General features: G+C 43.1%; 1 protein-coding gene across 1 annotated transcript; it reads left to right on the forward strand.

The window, feature by feature from the left end:
- Positions 1–3,274: 3,274 nt before the first annotated feature.
- On the forward strand, positions 3,275–18,024 carry ADSL (adenylosuccinate lyase). Its single transcript, XM_081127379.1, has 13 exons — positions 3,275–3,506; positions 6,093–6,296; positions 8,460–8,504; positions 9,034–9,113; positions 11,266–11,437; positions 11,640–11,686; positions 12,287–12,377; positions 12,854–12,923; positions 13,063–13,210; positions 14,524–14,614; positions 15,698–15,787; positions 16,308–16,484; positions 17,772–18,024. The coding sequence occupies exons 1-13, from the start codon at positions 3,336–3,338 to the stop codon at positions 17,856–17,858; spliced, it is 1,473 nt and encodes a 490-aa protein (XP_080983505.1). The 5' UTR covers positions 3,275–3,335; the 3' UTR covers positions 17,859–18,024.
- The last annotated feature ends 5,204 nt before the right edge of the window (positions 18,025–23,228 follow it).

A 23,228-nucleotide genomic window follows, 5' to 3' on the forward strand; every position in this document is an offset into this window, starting at 1 on the left:
GCCCCCTTGAGTCCTTTTAGCTCTCCATTATCCACTGCCTCTTCTCATGTTCAGCTGGGGTTCTTGCCAGTCAACATGCCCAAGTCCATCCCATGGTAAAAGCCCTCCTTTGGGCTCACGTTCTAATTCCTGCCTCACCAGCTACTGTCCCATTTTTCCCCTGGAGAAATGTTCTCTCCTCCCCTCCTGAGTCTCTTCCCATCTGTTTTCTGCCTCTGTCATTCCCCTGGAAGAGCTATCTCTGAGGTCACTGACAACCTCTCTAGTCCAGTGGACATGGCCATTTGCCTCTTGATACCACAACTCCTGGATTTTCTACTATGCTCTAACATGTTTCTTTACTTCCTGTGTCCCCTTCATACTCTTCTGTCTGGTCTTAAAATGTTGGGTTTCATCAGTGTTCCCATCCAGGCCCTCCTTTATTGATGCTGAAATCCTAGGCAGTGAAATCCACCTCACTGGCCTTTCTCTCCTTTGCCTCTGACTGAGCTCTCAATTTTGGAGTGCCCCTGGGCTCAGTCCTGAATTTCATTTTCTAGTCACATTGCTCCCCCTAGATGAGTTCCATCAGCCCCACGTTTTTAAATAAAACACATCCCCATCCTGCCTAAATTATATCTCCAACCCTGGCCTTTCTGATCTCCTATCTACTTGACTAATTGCCTACCTACCTTTAAGTCTAATGGACAAATCCCTTCTTCTTTGTCAAATCTAATTCCTTGTCAAATTTACTTCCCCAATCTTTTCCCATCTCAGTAAATGACACCACATTTCACCCAACTGTCCAAAACCATAGCTGCTTCACATCACTGATTTAGTCCAGCATGAAGTCCAGTCAATTCTGTACTGAACATATATCTACAAATGGTCCACATCTCTCACACCCACCACAACCAACTTGTGGGTCCAAGCATCCTATGCGCTCACCTGGACCACTGCAGTAACTTCCTAGCAATCTACCATCTTTCCCTTAGCCCCACCCCAGACTGTTCTCTGTTTGTTCATGTCACTACCCTCCACTGGTTTCTCCTTACAATTAAAATCCAAATTCCATACTATGATCTATAAACACACAAATCCCACAGGCACTCGTCACTCCCTCTGACTCCTGATCTCAGTCTTACACTAGCCCTATTAGCTTTCCTTTTTTTAATCCCACCAAGCTGGTGTTCACCTCAAGGCCATTATATTTATTTTTCCATTGCCTTGGATGCTCTTTTCCTTGCATCTTTGTGTAGTCTCTGATGAAATATGAGCTCTTTCCTGAATATCCTATCAAAAAGTAGCTGTCACCACCCACATCCCCACTCTAAGCTATTCCATGCTCTTGGTCTGTATATTTTCTTCATAGAACTTAACCACTTTCTAAAATTACCTTCCTTATTCCATATTATCCATCCCCCTCACTGGAATGTAACCAGCTCCAGGGCCTGAAACCCTCATGACGTTCATTACGATCTATATGCTAATGATTGCTAAATTTGTATTTCCAACCCTTACCATTGAGCTCCACACCTGTATGTATATAATTGTCTACTCAACCTTTCAAAACACCTGGATATCTTAATGGCACTGCAAACTAAATAAACCCCAAACAAAAGTCCATCCTGCCCATTTGTCCCTCCCACCCTGTGGTAAATGGCATTACTATCCAGTAATAAAACCTAGAAACCTAGGAGCATCCTTCATCCCACCCCTTTCTTTCTTCCTCATAACTAACTCACCATCAAGCTGGATTGATTGTCCCTCTCAATCTTTTTCTTCATTTCCTCTGCCACTTCCTTTGTGCAAGCAAGCTAGATCGCCTACACCACTAGGTCTTATCTAGTCAACTGCATTAACCCAACAGGCTTCTCACTTTGCATTCATGCGAGTTCCCCTGCCCCCAATTCGTTCTATACATAATAGTTGGGAATATATTTTTCAAAGCAAATCTGACAGAGCCATCCTCCAGCCTAAAGCCTTTTATTGGCTTCCACTGCTTAGAATAAAACCACCAAATATCCTAATTTTCAACAAGGTTCTTATAGTCTGGCTACCATCCACTTCTCCAAATTTACCTCCCTCTCACCTCACCTCTGTCCTCTCCAGCCTCATCAGCTGACCACTGTATCCCACTGGCACACAGTATGCACCATCATGGAATGAATGATCCTAATGGGTAACAGGATGCTACATCAAGAATTGTTTAAGAAACCAGGTATTTTTAAGGCCTGAAATAAAAATATGATACATATAAAAAAAAAAATAAGCCGGGCGGGCGTGGCTCAGTGGTTGAGCATGGACCTATCCAGGAGATCTCGCCCAGTCAGGGCACCTGTCCGGGTTGCTGGCTCCACCTCCAGTAGGGGGCATGCAGGAGGCAGCTGATCAATGACTCGTCATTGATGTTTCTATTTCCCTCTGCCTTCCTCTGAAATTAATGATTTTTTTAAAAGAGATCATAATTTATTGAGCACTTACTCTCTGCATTGCACCAAGGGCTTTCCTTGTAGTATCTCATTTAATAATAATACCAGAACAACTCAGGAACACAAGGATTAAATGAGATCTCCTGTGTAAAGCAGTGATACCTAGTAAGACTTCCATAAACGCTAAGGACTTTTATTATTGGCCAACCAGAGGAGAGAGCGGGACCATCAGGGAACATTGTCTGGACTGGGTCTTAAGTAGTGGGAAGAGAGGTGCTGCAGAAGGCGGTGTGGCCCCGTAGGGTGTGTGCTGCGAACCACGCCGCTGAATGGCTGAGAGTGCAGCATCTCAAGTCAGGCGGCTCCACGTAGCTGGGTGACCCTCAGCCTGTCTCGCAGCTTCTGAGGCTCACTTCCAGCGCTTGCCGATGTCCATCTTTACCGCAGTTTCGTGCAAGGGGGTCGCTTGGAACTCAATAAATGCCCATTTCCCTTAGGCATCTTCATTTCACCTCAGAACCGCGCTCAGTGCCAGACGGGCAGGAGGGAGGGAGGGGGAGGCGAGAATAACAATAACAACAAACAGGGCTTTCTAAGTGTCCCAGACACCGATCTGATGCTCAATCCTCACAAGTCTTAAGGGCCGGTCTTAATGTACCTTTTTCAGATGGGAAGATGAGGAACAGAGCGGCTAAGTAATTTATGAAGCGCTAATCACGTCTCTTGTAAACGAAGAGAAATTCGTTAACCCTAAGCGGGCAGCTGGCAGCCGAAACTCCGCAGCTTTGACCGCCATGTTTTCTGGAGCCCCAGGGGCGGGGCCACGTGGAGGAAGTCCCGCCCCCAGCGGAGGAAGTCCCGGCCTCCCGGCTTCTGCTTCCGCCCTCACTGTCCAGTCCCCTCCGGTGGGGTCCGGTGGACGGGATGGCGGCGCGAGGCGACTGTGGCGGGCAGCAGGCGGCCTGCGGGTACGACAGCTACCGCTCGCCGCTTGCCTCCCGCTACGCCAGCCCGGAGATGTGCTTCGTGTTTAGCGACAAGTACAAATTCCGGACCTGGCGGCAGCTCTGGCTGTGGCTGGCGGAGGCCGAGCAGGTAACGGGCCGCGAAGCCGAGGGACCCAGCGAAGGGAGGCGGGCCCGCTCCAGCACGTGCCGGGCTCGGCGCCCAGCGTGGGTGCAGCCGCTGGGGACAGCTGCCCTACTATTTTCGGCCGGGTGTTCCCTTTCGTGACGAGCCCGGGCGCCGCCACCTGTTGCCTCACATGCTTCTAGTCGCGGAGGGTTAGAGACGCGGAGGCGGCGGGGAGAAGTACAGTCTGTGATTTCAGGTCCTCAATCTTGGCCCTTCCCTCAGGAACACCCCGCTGACCACTGAGCGCTCGCGACGTGCCGCTGTGCTCATTTCCTTGCATATCTTTTCTCGTTTAACCCTCGAAGCCCTTGCAAAGTAGGTGATGCTCTTCCCACATTACAGGGGAGAAAACCAAGCCTCGCTAATGACCAAGCCCGTGTGTGCGCCAGGCCACCGAGCTGTTAGGACGGCCCTAGGATGCGAACCTGGCGGGGTTCAGGGCAGAGCCTGAGCGCTCCGCCGCTTCGTCTTCCACGGTGTCTCTGTGGTGACCGGACTGTCACTGCAAAACCCGTCTTCCTTAGGCCACTGTTTCCTCTTCGCCCGTCCGCGTGTTCCCTCTGATGAGGGAGAATCAAAGTCAAGGTTTATTAGACGGGATTTATGGTTTGTGTGATAACTGCATGTAGAGCTATTCAGCCCAAAGGTTTCAGAAACAGCTCCAGAGCGCCCTTCCCAGAGCAGTGGAAGGAAACTGAAGGTGATCCAGGGACTATAAAGTTTCAGAGGAAAATGCTACAACAAGCAAGATAGCAGTGTCCTCCGAAGTGGCATGAGTAAACACGGAAACAGTCTTGAGTAGGTGACGAGGATGGTGGTATGGTGGAACTTCCCAAAAAGGAAACTTTCATCCTAGATTACCGCCTCCTTATCACTGTGCTGTAGGAAATAAAGTGACATAATAGTAGCAGTCATTCCTATTGTGCCTACTATGTGCCACTGTTTTAAGACTTTACATATTAATAGCTTATTAATCCTCAAAACAACCCATATGATAAGTACTGTTTTACAGAGGTTTTACAGATGATGGAGTGGAGGCACAGAGATTTCTTAAACTATTGGCTCAGATAACAATAATGGATAGTAAAAGGAAGTTAATAGTGTGTTGTGGTTTATTATGTACCAGCATGTACTCCTATTTTCTATATCTTTTGATACTGTATTATATAGGTTAGGGTAGTGGCATTCAAAGATTGTGCAGGGTCACCATGGCTAGTAAATGGCTTCAAGCTGGAATTGAAATGAAGAGTTGTCTGAATATGTGTTCTTTCCTCTGCCCAGTCTGCATATTGCCTGAAATGCATACAACTTTGATATAATCCCCTATGTTTGGATTATCTGTTAGTTAGGGTGTCAAAACTAGCAGCATAAATTATATAATAATTTAGTAGTGAAGGGGAAAAAATGAGGAATGGTTGATTAGGAGTGCAGAAAATGAGGAACCTGGAATGAATTTTGAGAAGATAAATTGCTTGGGGGTAGGAAGCAGTTTGGTCACACTGCCCCCTGCTGCTTTGCTTTGGGAGGAGCCCTGAAATGTGATAGGTACTGTCTAAAGATCAAAGGCACCACAAACCACGTATGACTACTGAGCACTTGAAATGTTGCCAGTGTGACTGAGGAACTGAATTTTTACTTTTTTAAAAAATCAGTTTAAATGTAAATAGCCACATCTGACCAGTAGTTACCATCTTGGACGAGATAGTTCTAAGATGCAAGATCCTCCCCAGGGCCAAGGCTTGAGAGTTTCAGGTGAGGTTTGAATAAATTTCACCAATGTTCATATTCACCAGGGTTCTGAGCTGCCTGTGGGCAGCCAGCTGTTTTTGCCAGCCTGACTTTTCCAGTAATGGGTGAATGTAAGATGTTGGTGTGTTTATTTTCTCATCAATATCTCTTGGAATTGCTTTCAGTTGCACTGAATTTCTATACCTAATTTGTTGGCAAAACAACTTACAGCATTCATAGTTTTAGTTTCTCTGAGTGAATTCTTCTGGGTCAAATGTAAAGCTGTGGCTTGGATGCCACACTTAGGGTGCTTACATGCCAAGTGCTAAGGAGTAAGCAATAAATACAACAGCACTCTCCTTGTGGAGTATACATTCTAAAGGGAGGGATGGGCTAATACATTCGTAAAAATGTCATGTGATGAGTGCTCTAAGTAAAACCAGGCTAAAGGGATAGAGAGACACAGAAGGATGTCTCGCATTGAGTCAGGAAAGAAATCTCTCTGAAGAGGTGATATTTGAGCCCAGAGACCAAAATATGTGAGGGAGTGAGCAGAGATACAGGGCCAGAGAAAACAACAATGATCAGAATTACATTGTTGTTATATATATTGGAGTTTACTTAGAATATGACTTACCAAGATTCATTGAGAAAGTCATCCCCTCCTCACCATGAACCTTGAGTTACACCAAATTTTAATTTAAGAATTGGGAGACAGAGCATGAATGCTAACATGAACCAATTTTTTTCTCAGTGTCACCTCAGTTCAAATAATTTCGACATCTGAAGTTACGTCATTTTATCTTGTGTGTCCTGCAGACATTGGGTTTGCCTATCACAGATGAACAAATCCAAGAGATGAAGTCAAACCTGGACAACATCGACTTCAAGATGGCAGCTGAGGAAGAGAAACAATTACGACATGATGTGATGGCTCATGTGCACACATTTGGCCACTGCTGTCCCAAAGCTGCCGGCATTATACATCTTGGAGCCACCTCCTGCTATGTTGGAGATAATACAGTAGGAGCCTGCGTTGTTTTGTTTCCACTTAGGACTCAATCATTATAATGCATTTATAAACTGTTACTCCATGGATCTTTAGTTTTAGGGGTATCTTAATGCTCAGGAATTATCTGCTTTTGGTATTCCTCCGACCTAAACTGTAAGCCCCCACTCACCTCCATAGACTGCAGGTACTGTTTACCTATTAGTATTCTGGACATAAGCCAAGGTCTTAGCATTTTCATGGCCAAAGTAATTTTCCAAAGGGATTTTTCTTTCCCAAGCCCATTACAGTTCTTTACTGTGACTTCAGAAAAAAAAGGATTGCATTATAATTCTTAAATGAAACATTTAACTAGAGAAAGCACCAGCATGTATTTTCCTAAGAACTTACTGGGTGCCTGGCTCTATTCTGAGCAGTTTATATATATATTTATTTATTCTTCATGATAGTCATAAGAGAAATATGCTGTTATCTCCATTTTAAAAAAGATTTATTGCCCGGCCAGGCGTGGCTCAGCGGTTGAGCGTCGACCTAGGAACCAGGTGATCAGGGTTCAATTCCCAGTCAGGGCACATGCCCGGGTTGCAGGCTCCATCCCCGATCGGGGACATGCAGGAGGTAGCCAATCAATGACTCTCTCATCATTGATGTTTCTATCTCTCTCTCTCCCTCTCCTTTCCTCTCTCTGAAATCAATAAAGATATATTTCAAAAATAAATAAAAATTAAAATGTTAAACAAAAAATATATATTAAAACAGCTTTATTGAGGTATAGTTTACATATCATAAATTTACCCATTTTAAATGTACAGTTTGATGAGTTTTAGTAAATTTATACAATTGTTAGCCTTCACCACACTCCAGTTTTAGAGCACATCCCTCACCCCAAGAAGTTCTCTCGTGCCTGTTTGCAGTCAGTCTGCACTCCTGCTTTCAGACCCATACAATCACTGGCCTGCTTTCTGTCTCTATAGTTTTGCCTTTTCTAGAAATTTTATATAAATGGAATCAGAATATATAGTCTTTGGAATCTGGCTCTTATCTGCATCTCTACAGCTGAAGAAACTTAAAGAGAGGTTGAAGAACTTGCCTAAGATTACACAGCTGGAAACGATACAAGCCTCGGTAGAATGGCTTCAAAGTTGTGCTCTTAATCATAGTGTAGTACATCGTGGGACCAGAAGTTAGATTTCAGATACACTTCCAATTCAGAAGGAAGCCACTAACTTTTAAGTTGCCCCAAATACACTTTTAGTCTTAAGTGGTACATAATTAAAGGCATCTATGTGTAACTGGTAAGTCAAATAATGGAAGAAAAACAATCCTCTCACTTGGGATATACTTTTAAAAAGTACCCAGTGTGTAGTTGGGCTCAACAATTACTGTCTTGTATAAGCAAGTCTCAAGAGTTGTCTGAAATACAGCTCTTGTCTCCCTCAAAAACAGCTTTAATTTCCTAAACCTCGATGTTCTGGTTTATGTCTTTTTTGTTAGCAATGATAGACATGACAAAAAGGAGAGGAAACCAATGGAATGTGCCCTGTGGAATCTTCTCGAGACTTAAACACTTGTTTGTGGGAAAATGGAAACCTTATTGACCTGGGCATCTTCACAGTATTTAGGATGGGAGTTACTCCTTAACTGTTTTCCAGTCCTTTTAGATACCACATAAATTGGGCTTTATGAGTATAAAGGTTTTGTTCCTTATAGATTCCAATAGTACTACTCTAGAAGTTGGTGTGCTTTTTTTTTCTTTAATGTTTTTATTGATTTTTGAGAGAGAGAAAGGGAGAGGGATGGAAACATTGATGGGGGAGAGAAACATCAATCGGATACCTCCTGCACGCCCCCTACTGGGTATCGAGCCCTAAACCCAGACATTTGCCCTGACCAGGAATCGAACTGGTGACCTCTTGGTTCATGCATTGATGCTCAACCACTGAGCCATGCTGGCTGGGCTAAGTTTATATACCACATAAATTGGGCTTTATGGGCTTTTAAAGCAGTAATCAGAAAAGAATGACTTCTATTAGCATCTTCTGACTTACACAGTGGGTTGCTCATAGTGAGGTAGGTGACTAGCTGAGGAGCCCAGTTATGATGGCCAAAAAGTGTTATGTAATAATGTTTGGGTGGAGCTGTTTATTAATATAAGACTGTTACGTTTTCCTTTGCAGGACCTGATTATTCTTAGGAATGCATTTGACCTGCTTTTGCCAAAGGTGAGGAGTTGGCACAGATTTCCTACCAGTCCTGGATTCCCTGTGATAGGGGATGGGCACCACTTAGGAGTAAATCAATACAATAGAAATCTAAATAGATGATCATTTACTCAGATGAATCATCCTATATCTAATCTGTAGAACTATTTTAATTTTTTCTCCTTGGCTTAAAACACTGAAAGTGAATGCTTTTTAAAGCCTAGCCTTTTAAATGAGGAAATGTAACCAGTGGCATTTTGCTGGAATATGTGGGTCAAATTTATGATTTTGTTCTTTTTCTGCATGAGTGTGTCAGTGGTTTTAAAATTGTGCAGAAAAAGTTCATGACTTTAGGTAGTCAATTCAGTTTTCAAATGTTTGTTACTATGAACTCTTTAAGGCACTTGAATATATACAAAAATGAAAAGATATGGATTCTTTCTTCCATGAGCTGGAGGCTAATTCTATATTGTCTAAAAGTTTAGTTCCTGATTATGCAATGAGCTCAACCTGAATTCACCCTCTTTCTACCACGTGGTCTTTCTTATAGCTTGCCAGAGTGATCTCTCGGCTTGCTGACTTTGCTAAGGAACGAGCCGATCTTCCCACCTTAGGTTTCACACATTTCCAGTAAGTGGTATGATTACTTCTTGGGAATGGGGCTTGTTCATGTGCACATGGCTTTCATTTATTTTTTCAGTTCTTCTGCAGGGAAATCTTGAAGTAAATAACCTCAAAACATAGTTAAGCAGATACCTTGGGATGCTTATGAGGGATGAACCTGATACCTATCCTAAAAGCTATAGTGGTGAGAGAGTAAATATAATAGTTTATTTGGGAAGGATTGGGAAACATGTATCAAGAGCCTTAGAAAGTATTCATACTCCTTGATTTAGTAATTCCATTCTAGAGAATCTAGACCAACGACGTAATCCAAATTGTGGGAAAAGCTTTATGTACAAAGATCTTTGTTAAAATAGTATTTATAATAGTAAGCATTGGAAACAATCTAAAGGTCCCACAATAAGAGAATAATTAAGATATATAGTATATCCACAAGTTGAAATAATATGCAGCCATTAAAATGATGCTGGTAAGACTAATATGGAAATGTGTTTAGGTTACTGTTAGGGAATAAAGACAGCCTATAAATAGCACAAAAATTGGAAGAAATTACACCAAGCTATGAATAGTGATTGCTATGGTTTATGAGATAATAGAGTAATTAATTTTTTTCTCTACTACTTTTTGAACTTTTGACTTTTGAAATGTGCAAATATTTTTATGATTACCCCCCAAAAATCCTTTTTAAAAGTTGATGTCATTTTTGGAATGCTAATAGCAGGTTTCAGGTGATGATATTTGAGTAGTGGCGTATTAGCAAGTGCCATATATTTTGATGGGGTTTCGCTATGGTAACAAGGATATCATCTTCTATATCCTGTAGTTAGGGCCTGTATTTATTGGTAGAAGCCTGAAGAAATTGTTCACATGAAGGAGTCAGTGCTCAGTGTGCGTGTCTTGGCCACAACAGATGTTCCCTTTTGCTGCCTGCCCACACACCTTGCATTACCTGGGTTGCAGCTACTCTTCCTCTCCTGCATCTGTTGGAGAGTGCTCAGGGAATGCAAGACATTTATTTGAATAGAAATCATACAATATCTCTTTTGACTGGCTTCTTTTAACTTGGTAGTATGTTCAATGTTCATCCACACTAGTGTGTATCAGTATTTCATTTCTTTTTACAGCCAAATAATAATACCATTATATGGATATACCACACTTTGTCTCTTCATCAGTTGGTAGATATTTGGGTCGTTTCTACTTATGGCTATTATGTATAATGCTGCTGTGAACAGATCCATGCAAATTCATTTATTTACTTGCTTGTACCAATAACTTACTAGCAGGAGTTAGAAAGGAAAACTACCATAAGATTGATTTTGGAATACATGGTAGCATGTGGTCTGCCTGCCATAAACATTCCTGGTGGTGTTTCTTTGATTTCTCCAGCTATCAGTATCATTAGCCTAATAGAGAAATTCTGTCTGGGATGGGCTAGGTCATCTATTAGAATCCAGCATTATTGCAGTTTATTCACATTATGTTTTATGTTCAGAAACAGACCTGCAGTGGATTTGTTTAGACTTCGGACTAGAAACAGCCAGTAGCTGCCATGTTAGTCTTTCGCTTGTGTTCTGAGGTCTCCGCAGCGTGGCTGGCCCCTCGTCACGCCCGACTCCTCGCAAAGACCTTGGCCGCGGTCTGCAGTAGCGCCCTCCATGGTCCTCGTCCTCATTTTCTTCTTTCAGTTTTTCATAGCAAATCAATAGCCTGTTTGTTTACTTTTTACACTACAGTGTGTGCTCCATTGGATGGGATCTCGTCTGTTTTGTTCATTGTTGTATTTCCAAAATCAAGAACACATTAGATACCTCGTAAATGTTTTTTACATGAGTATATGTATATTTCTTACCAAAGTCTGGGGATAAGCAAAACAGACATTGTCTCTGACCCTTACATTTCCTCTTGATGATGAAGAAAGAACTGTGTCAGGAGCCCTTTAGCTTTATAATCTTTTAATACTTATAACTGACATGGAATCTCCTTAGCTATCATATGATCAAACTTTTTAGCTCCTGTTTTGTCTATACTGGGTTCTCTCTCTCGTACATGAACTCTTCCCAGGGGTAACAGCGATGACTAGAGGAAGCATTGAAGCTTTTATGAAAGTTATTTTTTGGTTTGGAACTTCCTTGTGTTCTCTTTGGGTTGCTTTTAGGCCTGCTCAGCTGACCACGGTTGGAAAACGCTGCTGTCTTTGGATTCAAGATCTTTGCATGGATCTCCAGAACTTGAAGCGTGTCCGAGATGACCTGCGCTTCCGAGGAGTGAAAGGCACCACTGGCACTCAAGCCAGCTTCCTGCAGCTCTTCGAGGGAGATCACCAAAAGGTATTCTAAAAGCGACTTGGGGGACCCAGAAACTCATTAGTGGAGCACCAGAGACAAAGTGGATCTCTGGGACTGTAGGAGGTTGATCTTGGGATGAGTGGAGTCTTTGGACTGGAAAGGGTGTGGGGAACGCAATCTGGGCAGGATGTTGAGATATTCTAGACACACCTGGATTACTCTAGGGATGTCTTTTCTTTCCAAGGTAGAGCAGCTTGACAAGTTGGTGACAGAAAAGGCAGGATTTAAGAGGTAGGTAAATGGGGAAAGTGTTGCCTCCCTGTTAAGTGATGAACGGCCTGTGTTCCTGTGTTCGGTATGCCTCTAGAGTTGACCCTAACTTTTTTTGGATTTTTTTTTTTTTTTGGTTCTTCCACCCATTTCCTTCCACTCTTGCATGGGCTTTATTTTCTTATAGCCTGAATTGTGTTTTCTTACAACCTGTAAGAAAAAAGGAAACTTTTACTTCTGAGATTTTTAGAATAATAGCCTTACCCATGTTGCTGTTTTTGTTTATTTACTGAGGACCTCCAGTAGATTAATCTAAATCTGGCCATTTCCATTGAGGGCCACCAGGCTCCACTGTGGCTCCTTCCAGGCACTTCTGTCAGGCTACAATAGGACATGGACACATGGACCGTATTTCCTTCTTGGGTCAGAACAGCTGTCTGGGTGTTAGCAAAAAGGGTGGAAGAATAGTTTGTGCCAGGAACTTGTAATCAGTGAGGTCCTCTGGGCTGAATGTGACTTACTGAGACCAAGCTTCCACTTAGGGTCTGTTTTTGCTCATTTGTTTGACACAGTCACATTTTGAAATATTTCCACTTAAGGCTCTTTTCTATTTATTTTTAGGGCTTTCATCATCACAGGACAGACCTATACACGAAAAGTGGATATTGAAGTGCTGTCTGTGCTGGCCAGCTTGGGGGCATCAGTGCACAAGGTGAGTGGTGGTAGCTTGTGGGGGTGGGGGTGAGCGCTTGGGACACCACAGACAGCCCAGATCAGTCTCAGACTTTTACTTAATTGTGTCGCTCAAGAGATGTCAGATGTCATATTTAACAGTTTGGGGCCCATAAATGAAGCCTCTTAGTTAAGGTGTGTTAAAAGGAAGGACTAGTTTTGGTGTTCTCGTTAAAGTTCATCTTGCCTTGTCTTTTTGTGATGTCCTGTGTAGTGTTTCTCAAAAGCATTTCCATGCTCCCTGAGCTTGTCGTCCCAGCTCTTCAGGAGTTAGGAGGAGCCTGAGTAAGCTTCTCTCCAGGAGCTCTTGGGGAGGCCGTGCTGATGGAGGAGATGAGCTCTTCAGGCTCAGCAACAGCACACTCACAGAGCTATCTCCTTCATCAGTCTAGTCCCTGCCCCCAGTTCCTGCAGTCAAGAGCGTGAGGCGATGCCTCTACCCCTGCTTTTCCCCAGATTTGCACCGACATACGACTCCTGGCAAACCTCAAGGAAATGGAGGAGCCCTTTGAAAAACAACAGATTGGTGAGTGTGTGTGAAGACCGGTGCTCCGTAGAGGTGCTGAGAGGCTTGCAGGCGTGTATTAGTTCAGCCGCCAGCAGGCTCGGGCGCTCACTGTCCTCTGAGGTCCTTCTGCCTTTGCTTCTTTCCTCACGCATGGCAGGCTCCAGTGCGATGCCATACAAGCGGAACCCCATGCGCTCGGAGCGGTGCTGCAGCCTTGCCCGTCACCTCATGGCCCTGATCATGGACCCGCTGCAGACGGCATCTGTGCAGTGGTTTGAACGCACACTGGATGACAGTGCCAACCGGTCAGTGGAACGGGGATGTCACGAAGCATGTTTTGAGTGTCCCTGCATTTTCTCATTGTCCCCAGGGAGCCTGGAGTCTAGCAGGGAGGCAGGAACATAGAAAGAACAGTGTGATAAGTGTTAGGGTCAGAGTGTGTACAAGGTACTCTTTGTGAGGAGTCAGGGAAAGCTTCACAGAGGAGGTGATGCTTAAGACTTATGAAATAAAGAGACTTTTTTAAAAGACATTTAAGATCAGGAGCATATATAAAGGCCCAAAGGCAGGAGAAAGAGCATTTAGAGTAAACTGAGTTACTGATAGGTGAGTAGCGTAGGGAATGAAGTCTGTATGTGGCAGAGATGATGGGGTAGGACACAATCAGGAGTTACAGCCAGGTTATGAAAGGCCTTACAGGCCCTGAAAGGAGTTTAGATAATGTTCTGGAGACAGGTAGATGTCAGCTGTGGTGTCTGGCACAATGGCATGTTCATGAGGTATGGGGTGGGTGAGAAGTAATTTCTAGCTGTGAATAAACTACCAACATGCATACGGTTTTCTACTTTATGTATGTACTTATTTAAAGCATATTTCACATTACACTGGTTTGCTTGCATTGTACTGGGATTTCTTGAATGGAGGATACATAGTTAAAGCTAGCTCTCTGGGATCTCTGTGTAATCCAGGGTTTACCTATGGAAATATGTCGTATGAACTCATTCAGAAAGCAGCCATTGAATACCTTTTAGCAGGGTGTGACTTAGTGAGATGTGCCCACTAAAACACCCTGCAACAATTTGACAGTCAGTATAAGGGGACATTAATCTAGTCAGAACAATTTAGGAAACTACTTTAAAAATAAGTCCCCACTGCCACAGGGCCACGTGAAGGGAAAGAAAGGATGTGGGTATAAAAACAGTGGCAAATGGGCCAGCCTTGGTGGTTGACTGGAGTGAGTACTTAGATTGGCGATGGGGTGCTAGCGCCATTTACTGAGCCAGGAGCCTACAGGGAGAGGAAAAGCAGGTTTGAGATGGTGAGCAGAAGGCAGTGGAAAAGTGGCTGAATTCAGTTTGGGGTCTGAGATACCTATGGATCAACCAGGTGGAGTTTGAGTATATGGTCTGGTGCTTGGGCAAGTGGTCTGGACAAGAGGCAGTAAATAGATTTGAGGGTCATCAGGATATTGGGGTAGTTGAAGTCAGAGAATGAAGGAAATTGTCCAAATAACACATATAACAGAAGTCAATAGGACTGCTTCTTGGGACACACTGTACATTTCACTGAAATTGTTATTTGTTTAAAGAGATAACTGAGTTGGCTGTTTGTTTTCTAGACGTATCTGTTTGGCCGAAGCATTTCTCACTGCAGATACTATATTGAATACGTTGCAGAACATTTCTGAAGGATTGGTGGTATACCCCAAAGTAAGAGGCCTCAATTAAAAAACAGAATACTAGGGAGGGGTTGGAATGTGGGAAGAGGGATGTAACCTTTTCCTGCTCTGGAGTGGATATGTTGGGGGAGCTATATTGTGGTCCAGTAGGAGGTCTTCCCAACCAGAGCTCATTCTTCAGGTTGTGACATGAGCTCTAGGGAACAAACATGGAATTTATAGACACGTTTCTAGAAAAGGGAGAAAAGTGCTTTGAATTGGCCTAAACTGACCACCAGCAAGAATCATCAGGTATGGGGTGACTCACGAGTAGACTCTTCCCTTTGCCTGTTTTTAAGTACCTGAGACAAATGGGTTCTTTTCCATCATATACTCAGCTCTTGCAATCGACACTGTAATTTCACAGCTTGAGGTTTTAGGAATTGTTTTCAGTGAAGCAACTTTTAAAAGTTTACTTAAATCAGCCTGGCCAGTGTGTCTTAGTGGTTGAGCATCAGCCCATGCGCCAAGAGGTCACTGGTTGGATTCCTGGTCAGGGCACATGCCCAGGTTGTAGGCGCAGTGCCCAGTAGGGGGCGTGCAGTAGGCAGCTGATTGATGTTTCTGTCTCCATGTTTCTCTTTCTCCCCTTCTCCCTTCTCTCTCTAAAAATCAATAAAAACTTTTTTTAAAAAAAATTTTAGGTTTAAATCAATATTTTTTAAATCAAAATCTCTGGATTACTAAGAAAAATTAAAAATATGGTGTAGAATAAAAATCCATTCTACTCTTTTTTTCATGTCCCTGATGTACATTTCGCTGGTCATAGTTTATGTCTTTCTGTGATTATGACTTAGTGACTTTTTGTTCCCCACTGATTTTTTAAAGAGAATGGGAGGGAGGGCAAGAGAGAGAGAAACATCAATGTGAGAGAGACACATTGATTGGTTGCTTCCCGCACACCTCTGACCGAGGTCAGGGGTCAAACCTGCAACCCAGGTATGTGCCCTTGACCAGTAATCAAACCTTCACACCTTCAGTGTGTGGGCCGACGCTCTAACCACTGAGCAACACCGGCCAGGGATGACTTGGGAACTTCGAGGCATCTTTTTTGGTCTTTCATTCATTCTTCTAGGTAATTGAACGACGCATTCGGCAAGAGCTGCCTTTCATGGCCACAGAGAACATCATCATGGCCATGGTGAAAGCTGGGGGTAACCGCCAGGTTTGTAACTTCCGTGCTCCTGGATAAATTGAGAGTGCACCTTTAGTCCTGAAGAAGAATGGATGAAGGAAGGAGTCTCTCATTACCTTTAGTCACGCTATTGGTACAGAACAGTGACCATGTTCTGCAACAGAGTAGGCTTATTCTGGAGGGTGATTGTGGTAAACTCAGTTTATTAGAAGTGGATCACTTGATCACTTGTAGAAAAGGTCCACTTTTAGTGAAGGAGTTAGGTCTGAATTTCCATAGGAAATGATAGGAAATAGGCAGGACACAAGAACAGATGGTTCAAGAGGCTTTAGAGGAGCCTGTGCCAGGTGGGCATCCACTCCACATTTGTCTTAGGTTGTGGTCAGAGAGTCAAGATCTTGGTGGAGTCAGGCTGTGAGGGGAACCACCTCAGCCTGGAGGGGCTTTGTGTACCAGCCAGAGACAGTATGGATGTGAAGTGTCAGTTACTTATCAAGACATTCAGATGCCCTGCTAATAGTGAACCAACAATACCTCACTGTCTTCCCAGGATTGCCATGAGAAAATTAGAGTGCTCTCCCAGCAGGCAGCTGCTGTGGTCAAGCAGGAAGGGGGTGACAATGACCTCATAGAGCGTATCCTCGCCGATGCCTACTTCAGCCCCATTCACTCCCAGTTAGACCGTTTACTGGATCCTTCTTCTTTCACCGGGCGTGCATCCCAGCAGGTGAGCATCAGAACATTTCTGTGGAGCAGCAGTCTTCCCCAAATGCCCTCTTTTTACACTGCTGGGCTGCAGAACCTGGAATATTGGAATGTTTCTACTGTATGGGAGATGTGATGAGAACGGGGCCAGTTAGAATTCAGGGCAGGTTGCTGGGTAAACTGTAAAGTTTTGGTGGTTTTGAGCTTTCCTAAGCATTTTCTGTGAGGATTTCTCTGAATTCCCTTTTGGTCTAGAGAATGTGGTATAATGGACAAAAGATTGGGTTTTATCATCAGGTAGATCTGAGTTTAGTCCTGACTTCTGTCATTTACTGGCTGACAGGATAAAAATACACATCTCATAGAGTGATGTGAGATTGAAAGGCCTGGCATGGTGCTTGGTGCATAGTGAGTATTCAGCAAGGGTTTGTCATTTTTCCTCTTGGTCTTTTGGGGACTACAGGAGTCAATTCAAAAGCATTTATCAAGTGCAGACTAAGTGCTCAGTATGTGTTCAGGTATTGTGTTTAATTCTGGGGCTTTAAGGATGTATAGATAATCCTTATCTTCAGGAAGCTCAAAACTTAATGAAGACTTGTAAATAGTTCATTATAATACCAAGCAGTACCTACAGGAATTGAGGGAAGCACATCTTTTTAGGTATCACAAGGATGACACAACCCTAGAATAGTAGAAGTTGAAAATTCTTAGAAGGCATGACATCTGAGCTGAATCTTCGGGACAAGTACAAGTTAACCTGGGAACACCTGGCTGAGAGGAGATGTCCGAAACTGTAGTCATTTGCCGGAGTATCAAGTGCCCCAGAAGTATAGGATTTAAAGCTGAAGACAGAAGTTTATCACTTATATTCAAATCACTCTGGAGTTTTGTATTTGAAAGACTTAGGGGCCAGTGAGGCTGCTGCCATGGGCGGAGCACTGGATGTCGAGAGCTTTGAGTGAAGGCAGTGGCAGACACAGAAAGGAGACTTGAGGGCGCTTCAGAAGGTGAAGGTAGCTGGCTGCATGAGGAGGGAGGGAGAAGCAGGGCTGATTTTAGCTCAGGTCGCCGCGGAGAATGGTGAGGTCCCCTGGAAATGCGGCTCAGGACGGCGTGCATGGGCACAGCGAGTTAAGCTGCCTGTGTCTCGGGAGAGCGTTCTGACAGGCAGCTGAGAAAACAGCTCAGCGGTGGAGTTAATTCTCCATCACATTAGGTCTCGGTGATATAAACTGACTTTGGAAAAGTATTATCAAAACTTCTATCTTAATGTTTTCTTTTGTTTTACATTTGCTTTCCCTTTTGGCAGGTATGGAGATTCTTAGAAGAGGAGGTTTACCCCCTGTTAAAACCATATGAGCACGTGATGAAGGTGAAAGCAGAATTATGTCTGTAGAGTTGGAAGATAATTAAACGAAAGATCATTGTTGGCTGTGTTAACTGCAGTGCCTTATTTTACCTCAAAATCGTTACCTTAAGTTGATACAGCCCTTTTTTCTTTCAGTGGCACTTTCACATTTCTCAAGGTTTATAATGCAGAAATAAATTGCATTGTAGTTGGACTCTGGTTTTTTGTTGTTGTTTTTTACCAGCAAAACAGACTTACATAATAAATATAGCTCATAGTTTGCCCCCTGTTCTTTCGAGACATACTTTCCAGTTAGTCTAGTCATTTTCACATGCTCACTTGAGTTCCAGGTAGTAAGCAAGTTCCTGCTCCTCTCTTTTGAAGGTGAAGTTGATCTGGGTCTAAGACGCAAAGTAACCTGGACTCAGTCATTCCGTACGGTTGGATATCTTTAGTTCAGTTGTGTTTGACTAGAATAAGTAATGAAATTTGGAGATACAATCAATTCTCAAAGAAACTGATTTGATCATCAGGATTACTGAGCTCAAGTTGTACCTGACCTTATTTCATCTTTTGATAAGACTTTTGTATATCAAGGAAAAGAGTATATTGATTTCACCAAGACATTTGACAATCTTTAATCCTGGTTACACAAACTGGTAGTTTATTGAATCGGCTGTAGCTAAAGAAGATGGAGGTATGAATTATCCACTGGAAGGAGAGCACTAGTGTTATGCCACAGCTCTCTATCATTAGCCGTGTCTCTATATGTTTCCAGCATAGGTGAAAAGAAGAAAGCTTTATCAGATTTGCAAATGACACAAAACTAGGAGAGTTAACCAATACATTTATTTGATAAAATAACTAAGATTTCAAACATCTAACGTTACGTAGGCTGAAATGATGTGGCCAAAACTAAGAACAGAAAATTAAGATAAGCTTGGCTGGCATAGCTCAGTGGTTGAGTATAGACCTATGAACGAGGAGGTTATGGTTCGATTCCCAGTCAGGCCACATGCCTGGGTTTCAGGCTTGATTCCCACTGAGGAGTGTGCAGGAGGCAGCCAATCAATTACTCTCATCGATGTTTCTATCTCTCTCTCCCTTCCTCTCTCTGAAATCAATAAAAATATTTATTTTTAATTACGATAAATGTGAATAAGTTAAACTGAGTATAAACAGTGAGTTTAGACAGTTTTAGGATGTATTAATGGTACGTATCCAGAAAAATTGCCAGTCTTATTGTTCCACTCATGGCATTATGTTCAATTTTGGACACCCAGTCTGAGGAACAGACAACTGGAGAGCCAACCTCCAAAGAAGACCTTGTCATGAGTGGTAAAGGAATGTTAGGTCTCTTTATCCTGTAGGAGAAAATTTGTCAATGCTTCAAATACAGTTGTGAGGAGGAAGATTGACATAATTATCTGTTGTCCCCAGAGATACAACCTGAGACCAGTACCCATTGTTGAAAGTCTGAGGCTGGTTTTGACCTAGACACTGGAGCTGCTACGAGTTAGCGATTCTTCCCCCACCCTACCCCTTCAATTCAGGCAGAAGGCTACCTAGTCAGGAATGGAAATGTTTTGAGGGAGGAGAGGTTTAATTGCCTCCAATTTTATCTAATCAAAGGCAGTAGAAGTAAAGAGCTCAAGTTGTTGGGAAGAAACAGTAAGTCAATCCTTAAAACCAAATTTTACAGTACAGTTCATTGTGGCAAGCAAGCGAGCATGGCATTGAGCCACATGACATTTCAACTCTTCCAGAAACAATTGGATTGTTACTGCTCTCGTGAGGATGTTTAAATTGGGTCTGGCACAAGGAATTCAGTCACTGGGCTCTGATCATTCTACTTCTCTAGTACAGACCACATCAGAGGAAGCAGCTACCATCAGTGTATCCGTAATCAGAGGGCATATTACATAGTAGACACACTGGGGATATCGGATACCATGGATTTTAGTTAATAAATATCCTCAGAGGAAATAAGATCTTAACAGTCTTGTTCTGACAATTCTCTTGGACTTCTGAACTAGGGATTGGTGATCCTGAGCTATTTGAATGGGTATATTGGTTTGTGTGTTTCTTCTTTCCTCTTTCATTCTCATTTTTATATATCTGTGATATACTTTTAAGTACAATTTATCTTATTTTCCCATTTAACATTTTAATTAAAGGCATTTGGGTGCGCTGAAGGTTGGCTGAGAAGAGAGAACATTCATGCCTTCTTGAAGATTAGGTTGAATTCAGTTAACCAACGATGCAAACCAGGATCTGAACCATCCAGAAACCAGGGTCTGGACAAACTCTGGGACAACTGGCTTCTGTTCAGCTGCATTCAGAGTCCTGGATATTTACTGCCCTCCTTTCCCCTGGCTGATGGTACATTTCATTTAATAACCAGGAGAATCTGATGACAAGTGGAAGCACAGATTAGGTGCCTCCAGAATGGCAACATAAATCTCAGGTGGATGTGAGGGTTAAGCTTTCAAGATGTGCTCATCAGAAGACAAGATGATCTGCTGGTGACAACTTGGACAAAAGGTCAAATGAGAAATGAGTGGGTGGGTAAAAATAAGCCCTCTATATCTCATATAACAAGGCCCTTTGGCCTTAGGAAAGCGAGGTTTGACCTGCCCTTTCAGATTCTGACTCTGTACTTGTTGTCATATTTGTGGTGGTATTAGGCCTTTTCTGTAGAGGGCCAGAAATTGTGATTAGGCAACATCCCAGCCCAGGATAGCATGGAAGGAGGGGTTTGAAGGCATCTTTAGGAACTCCTGTAGACCCCCCACCCCCTTCCAAAATTCCCACAAGTGTTTCATAGAAAAAACAAGCTCATATTGAATAGTGGTTTTAAGTAGGAACATGTGAGACTGGGAAGAAGATGAGCCGTGAGGCCTACTAATCAGTTTCCATCCATGAGTGATCTAGCCTTTCATTGCTATGGCTCTAGGGCACTGAGACATTTAAAACAATGGGAAACTGTTATGCCTTTTCCATGGTTTTAAACTTTAATAGGACAGCTGTCTTTAGAAGTTGTAATTAGGATAGTGCCAATTGTAAGAATACAAGCCAAGTTTATTTAAAACATAATGCAGAAATCCAAATAACATCTCAGAAGAATTCATCCCATAGTTCCTTAAATAACTGAGTTGCTCTTTCGAAAAAAAAGGAGGGGTGTGTAAAATAATATATATTATACTTCTCATTTAGAAAGCTTTATTTCTTTAGTGATAACCTGAGGAAATAAGTATTTACAAACTATTTTGTTTCTGATCCAGGTTTCATACTTTAACAGGTATTTTTTCGGCACCCTACTGTGTACTAGGAATAGTGGTGAGTGAGCAAGACAGTCTGCCCTCCTGGAGCTGTACATCCGGGGCTGGAAGCAGCCTACACAAAGTGATGAATGGCTCCTCAATAACGGAACGTACAGAATTTAACATCTGAACGCATGTAAAGTTCCGTAAGCTCCACTGAGACAAGGTGCTCCTGAGATGTAACTTCAACACGAAATCCACACTGCTGGGTTTTAAGCATCTTGTAATTCACTCTTCATCAGGAGGGAGATGCTGCTTTTCCCACCTGCGTGGTGCTTGGCTGAATTACTTCAACACACCTGGCTCTCCATCCACCCTTCATGTGGCATGAATTAATAGGGGCCTTGCCTTGGGTGTTGTCCTAGGAAGCTAAGAATTTGGCAATTTTCCTTTCTCCCTTTTGTTATCTAATGGAGGCTAAATGTGTATACAGAATTCTTACACAGCATTTACAAATAAGAAAGTTTCATAGAATTGGTAGCTAGTCTATCATTCCTTAAAAGGGAAGGACTCGTTTTCTGTCTCCTGTGGCCTTTGGACCTGCCCAGTATTGAACTCTGACAAATGTTCCACTGGAGTGCAGGGGACAAGTCCTTAGTTCCCTATTAAGTCTGTAGGGAAAGTAGGCAAAAGTGAAATGCTAATGGTTTATTGCAAAAACTTAAGGGGCCTATGCTGAAACTAGTATTAACTCAGCCGTTGAGTTGACTCTTCAGCTTATCTTACAACTATCTCAAGAAATTGTTTTCCCATAAAGATACATTTAAGAAATACAGCCCCTGAAAGTTGTGATATGAGAAAAAAAGGGTGTTACCACACTAAAAAGGCTGGAATTCATTGCTCTAAGGCATTTTTAAAGAATTTTTACTTATCGATTGATTTTACAGGCGGGCGTAGGGGGGAAGAGAAACATCAGTTTGTTGCTCCACTTATTAATACATTCATTGGTTGATTCTTGTATGTGCCCTGTCCAGGGATTGCACCTGCAATCTTGGGGTATTGGGAAAGCAAATTTTTTTTTTTTAAAAGAAAGAATATGTAAGAGCTAGTTGTGTGGTTTGGAAAGAAAAATGAATTCGGCCACAGAAAGAGTTTAGATCTCTGCTCTGACTCTTAGTAGTTTATCAGTTATTATTTTGGCAAGGTCCTGTGTAAAATTAAAATGATTAAATTCTTCCTGCTTTCAGCACAGGAATGTTGTGAATTACGTGATCATAAAACAGTAAGATGACTGAGACTGCCTTGCTGTATTTTGTAGGCTTTGCCTATGGTTCCCATTCATTCACGCTGGGCATCACCACCTTGGAACACCATTAGGGAATCCATGCTTAGGTTAGTAAGCAGCGCTAAAACTATAAATCTCTTCAGAGTAGGGTGAAATTTCTAGAACATTCCTGTAATACTATTGTAGCTTTTGGTGACCTTTCTAAAATGGGCAAGCACTTTCTTCCCCAACCTAGAGCCTGATGTCAACTGGGACGTGGATATCAAATAGAAATGGGCCTACCACCCTCTTGGACTGTTAGTTTGTACTGTGCATTAACATTTTCTCAAACAGCATTCAATTCTCACAACCGTAAGCTCACATTCTCATTTTGTGGATGCGCTCACTGTTAGCGTGGTTCAGTGACTCAAATGCAGGCCTCGGACTACACCCACTGCATTATGCATGCCCGGGGGAATAAATTTCTTGGGCCTGACCTCAACCAATTTGTTCCAATTTGGGGCTTCCAATTTGTGTATGAGTGGATCAGGCTGGTCATGTACTGACTGGTTCTATACACCCGTAAAAAAGGTACTTGAATTGTTTGGAAAATGAGCATCAAGTAAGTGCCCCTCCTTCCCAGAGACCTGTCGCGTCTATCCCCCATCCTGACAGCTGGCTCACCCCATATTGCCCAAAGTTCCTCGGGCTGCAGTGCAGACGAGAGGCCGGTGGGCACTGCTAGGCTAAAAATGGGCCTCGACTGTTGCTGGGCTTAGAAAGGAGACTCGAGAGCGAGGTCGGGGGCGCCCAAACCCGGACTCTCCCACCCTTCGGAGCCGGAGAACTTCAGCCCCCAGCATGCCCCGCGGCTGCCCGGCTCGGCCCCGC

The sequence above is a fragment of the Miniopterus schreibersii genome, assembly GCF_964146895.1.
Source record: "Miniopterus schreibersii genome assembly, chromosome: 2".
NCBI lineage: Eukaryota > Metazoa > Chordata > Mammalia > Chiroptera > Miniopteridae > Miniopterus > Miniopterus schreibersii.

Coding starts and splice junctions, on each gene's coding strand:
- ADSL (XM_081127379.1), top strand. CDS start 3,336: ATGGCGGCGCGAGGCGACTGTGGCGGGCAGCAGGCGGCCTGCGGGTAC. Junction 12,924..13,062: donor CTTTGAAAAACAACAGATTG/GTGAGTGTGTGT, acceptor CACGCATGGCAG/GCTCCAGTGCGATGCCATAC. Junction 13,211..14,523: donor CTGGATGACAGTGCCAACCG/GTCAGTGGAACG, acceptor TTTGTTTTCTAG/ACGTATCTGTTTGGCCGAAG.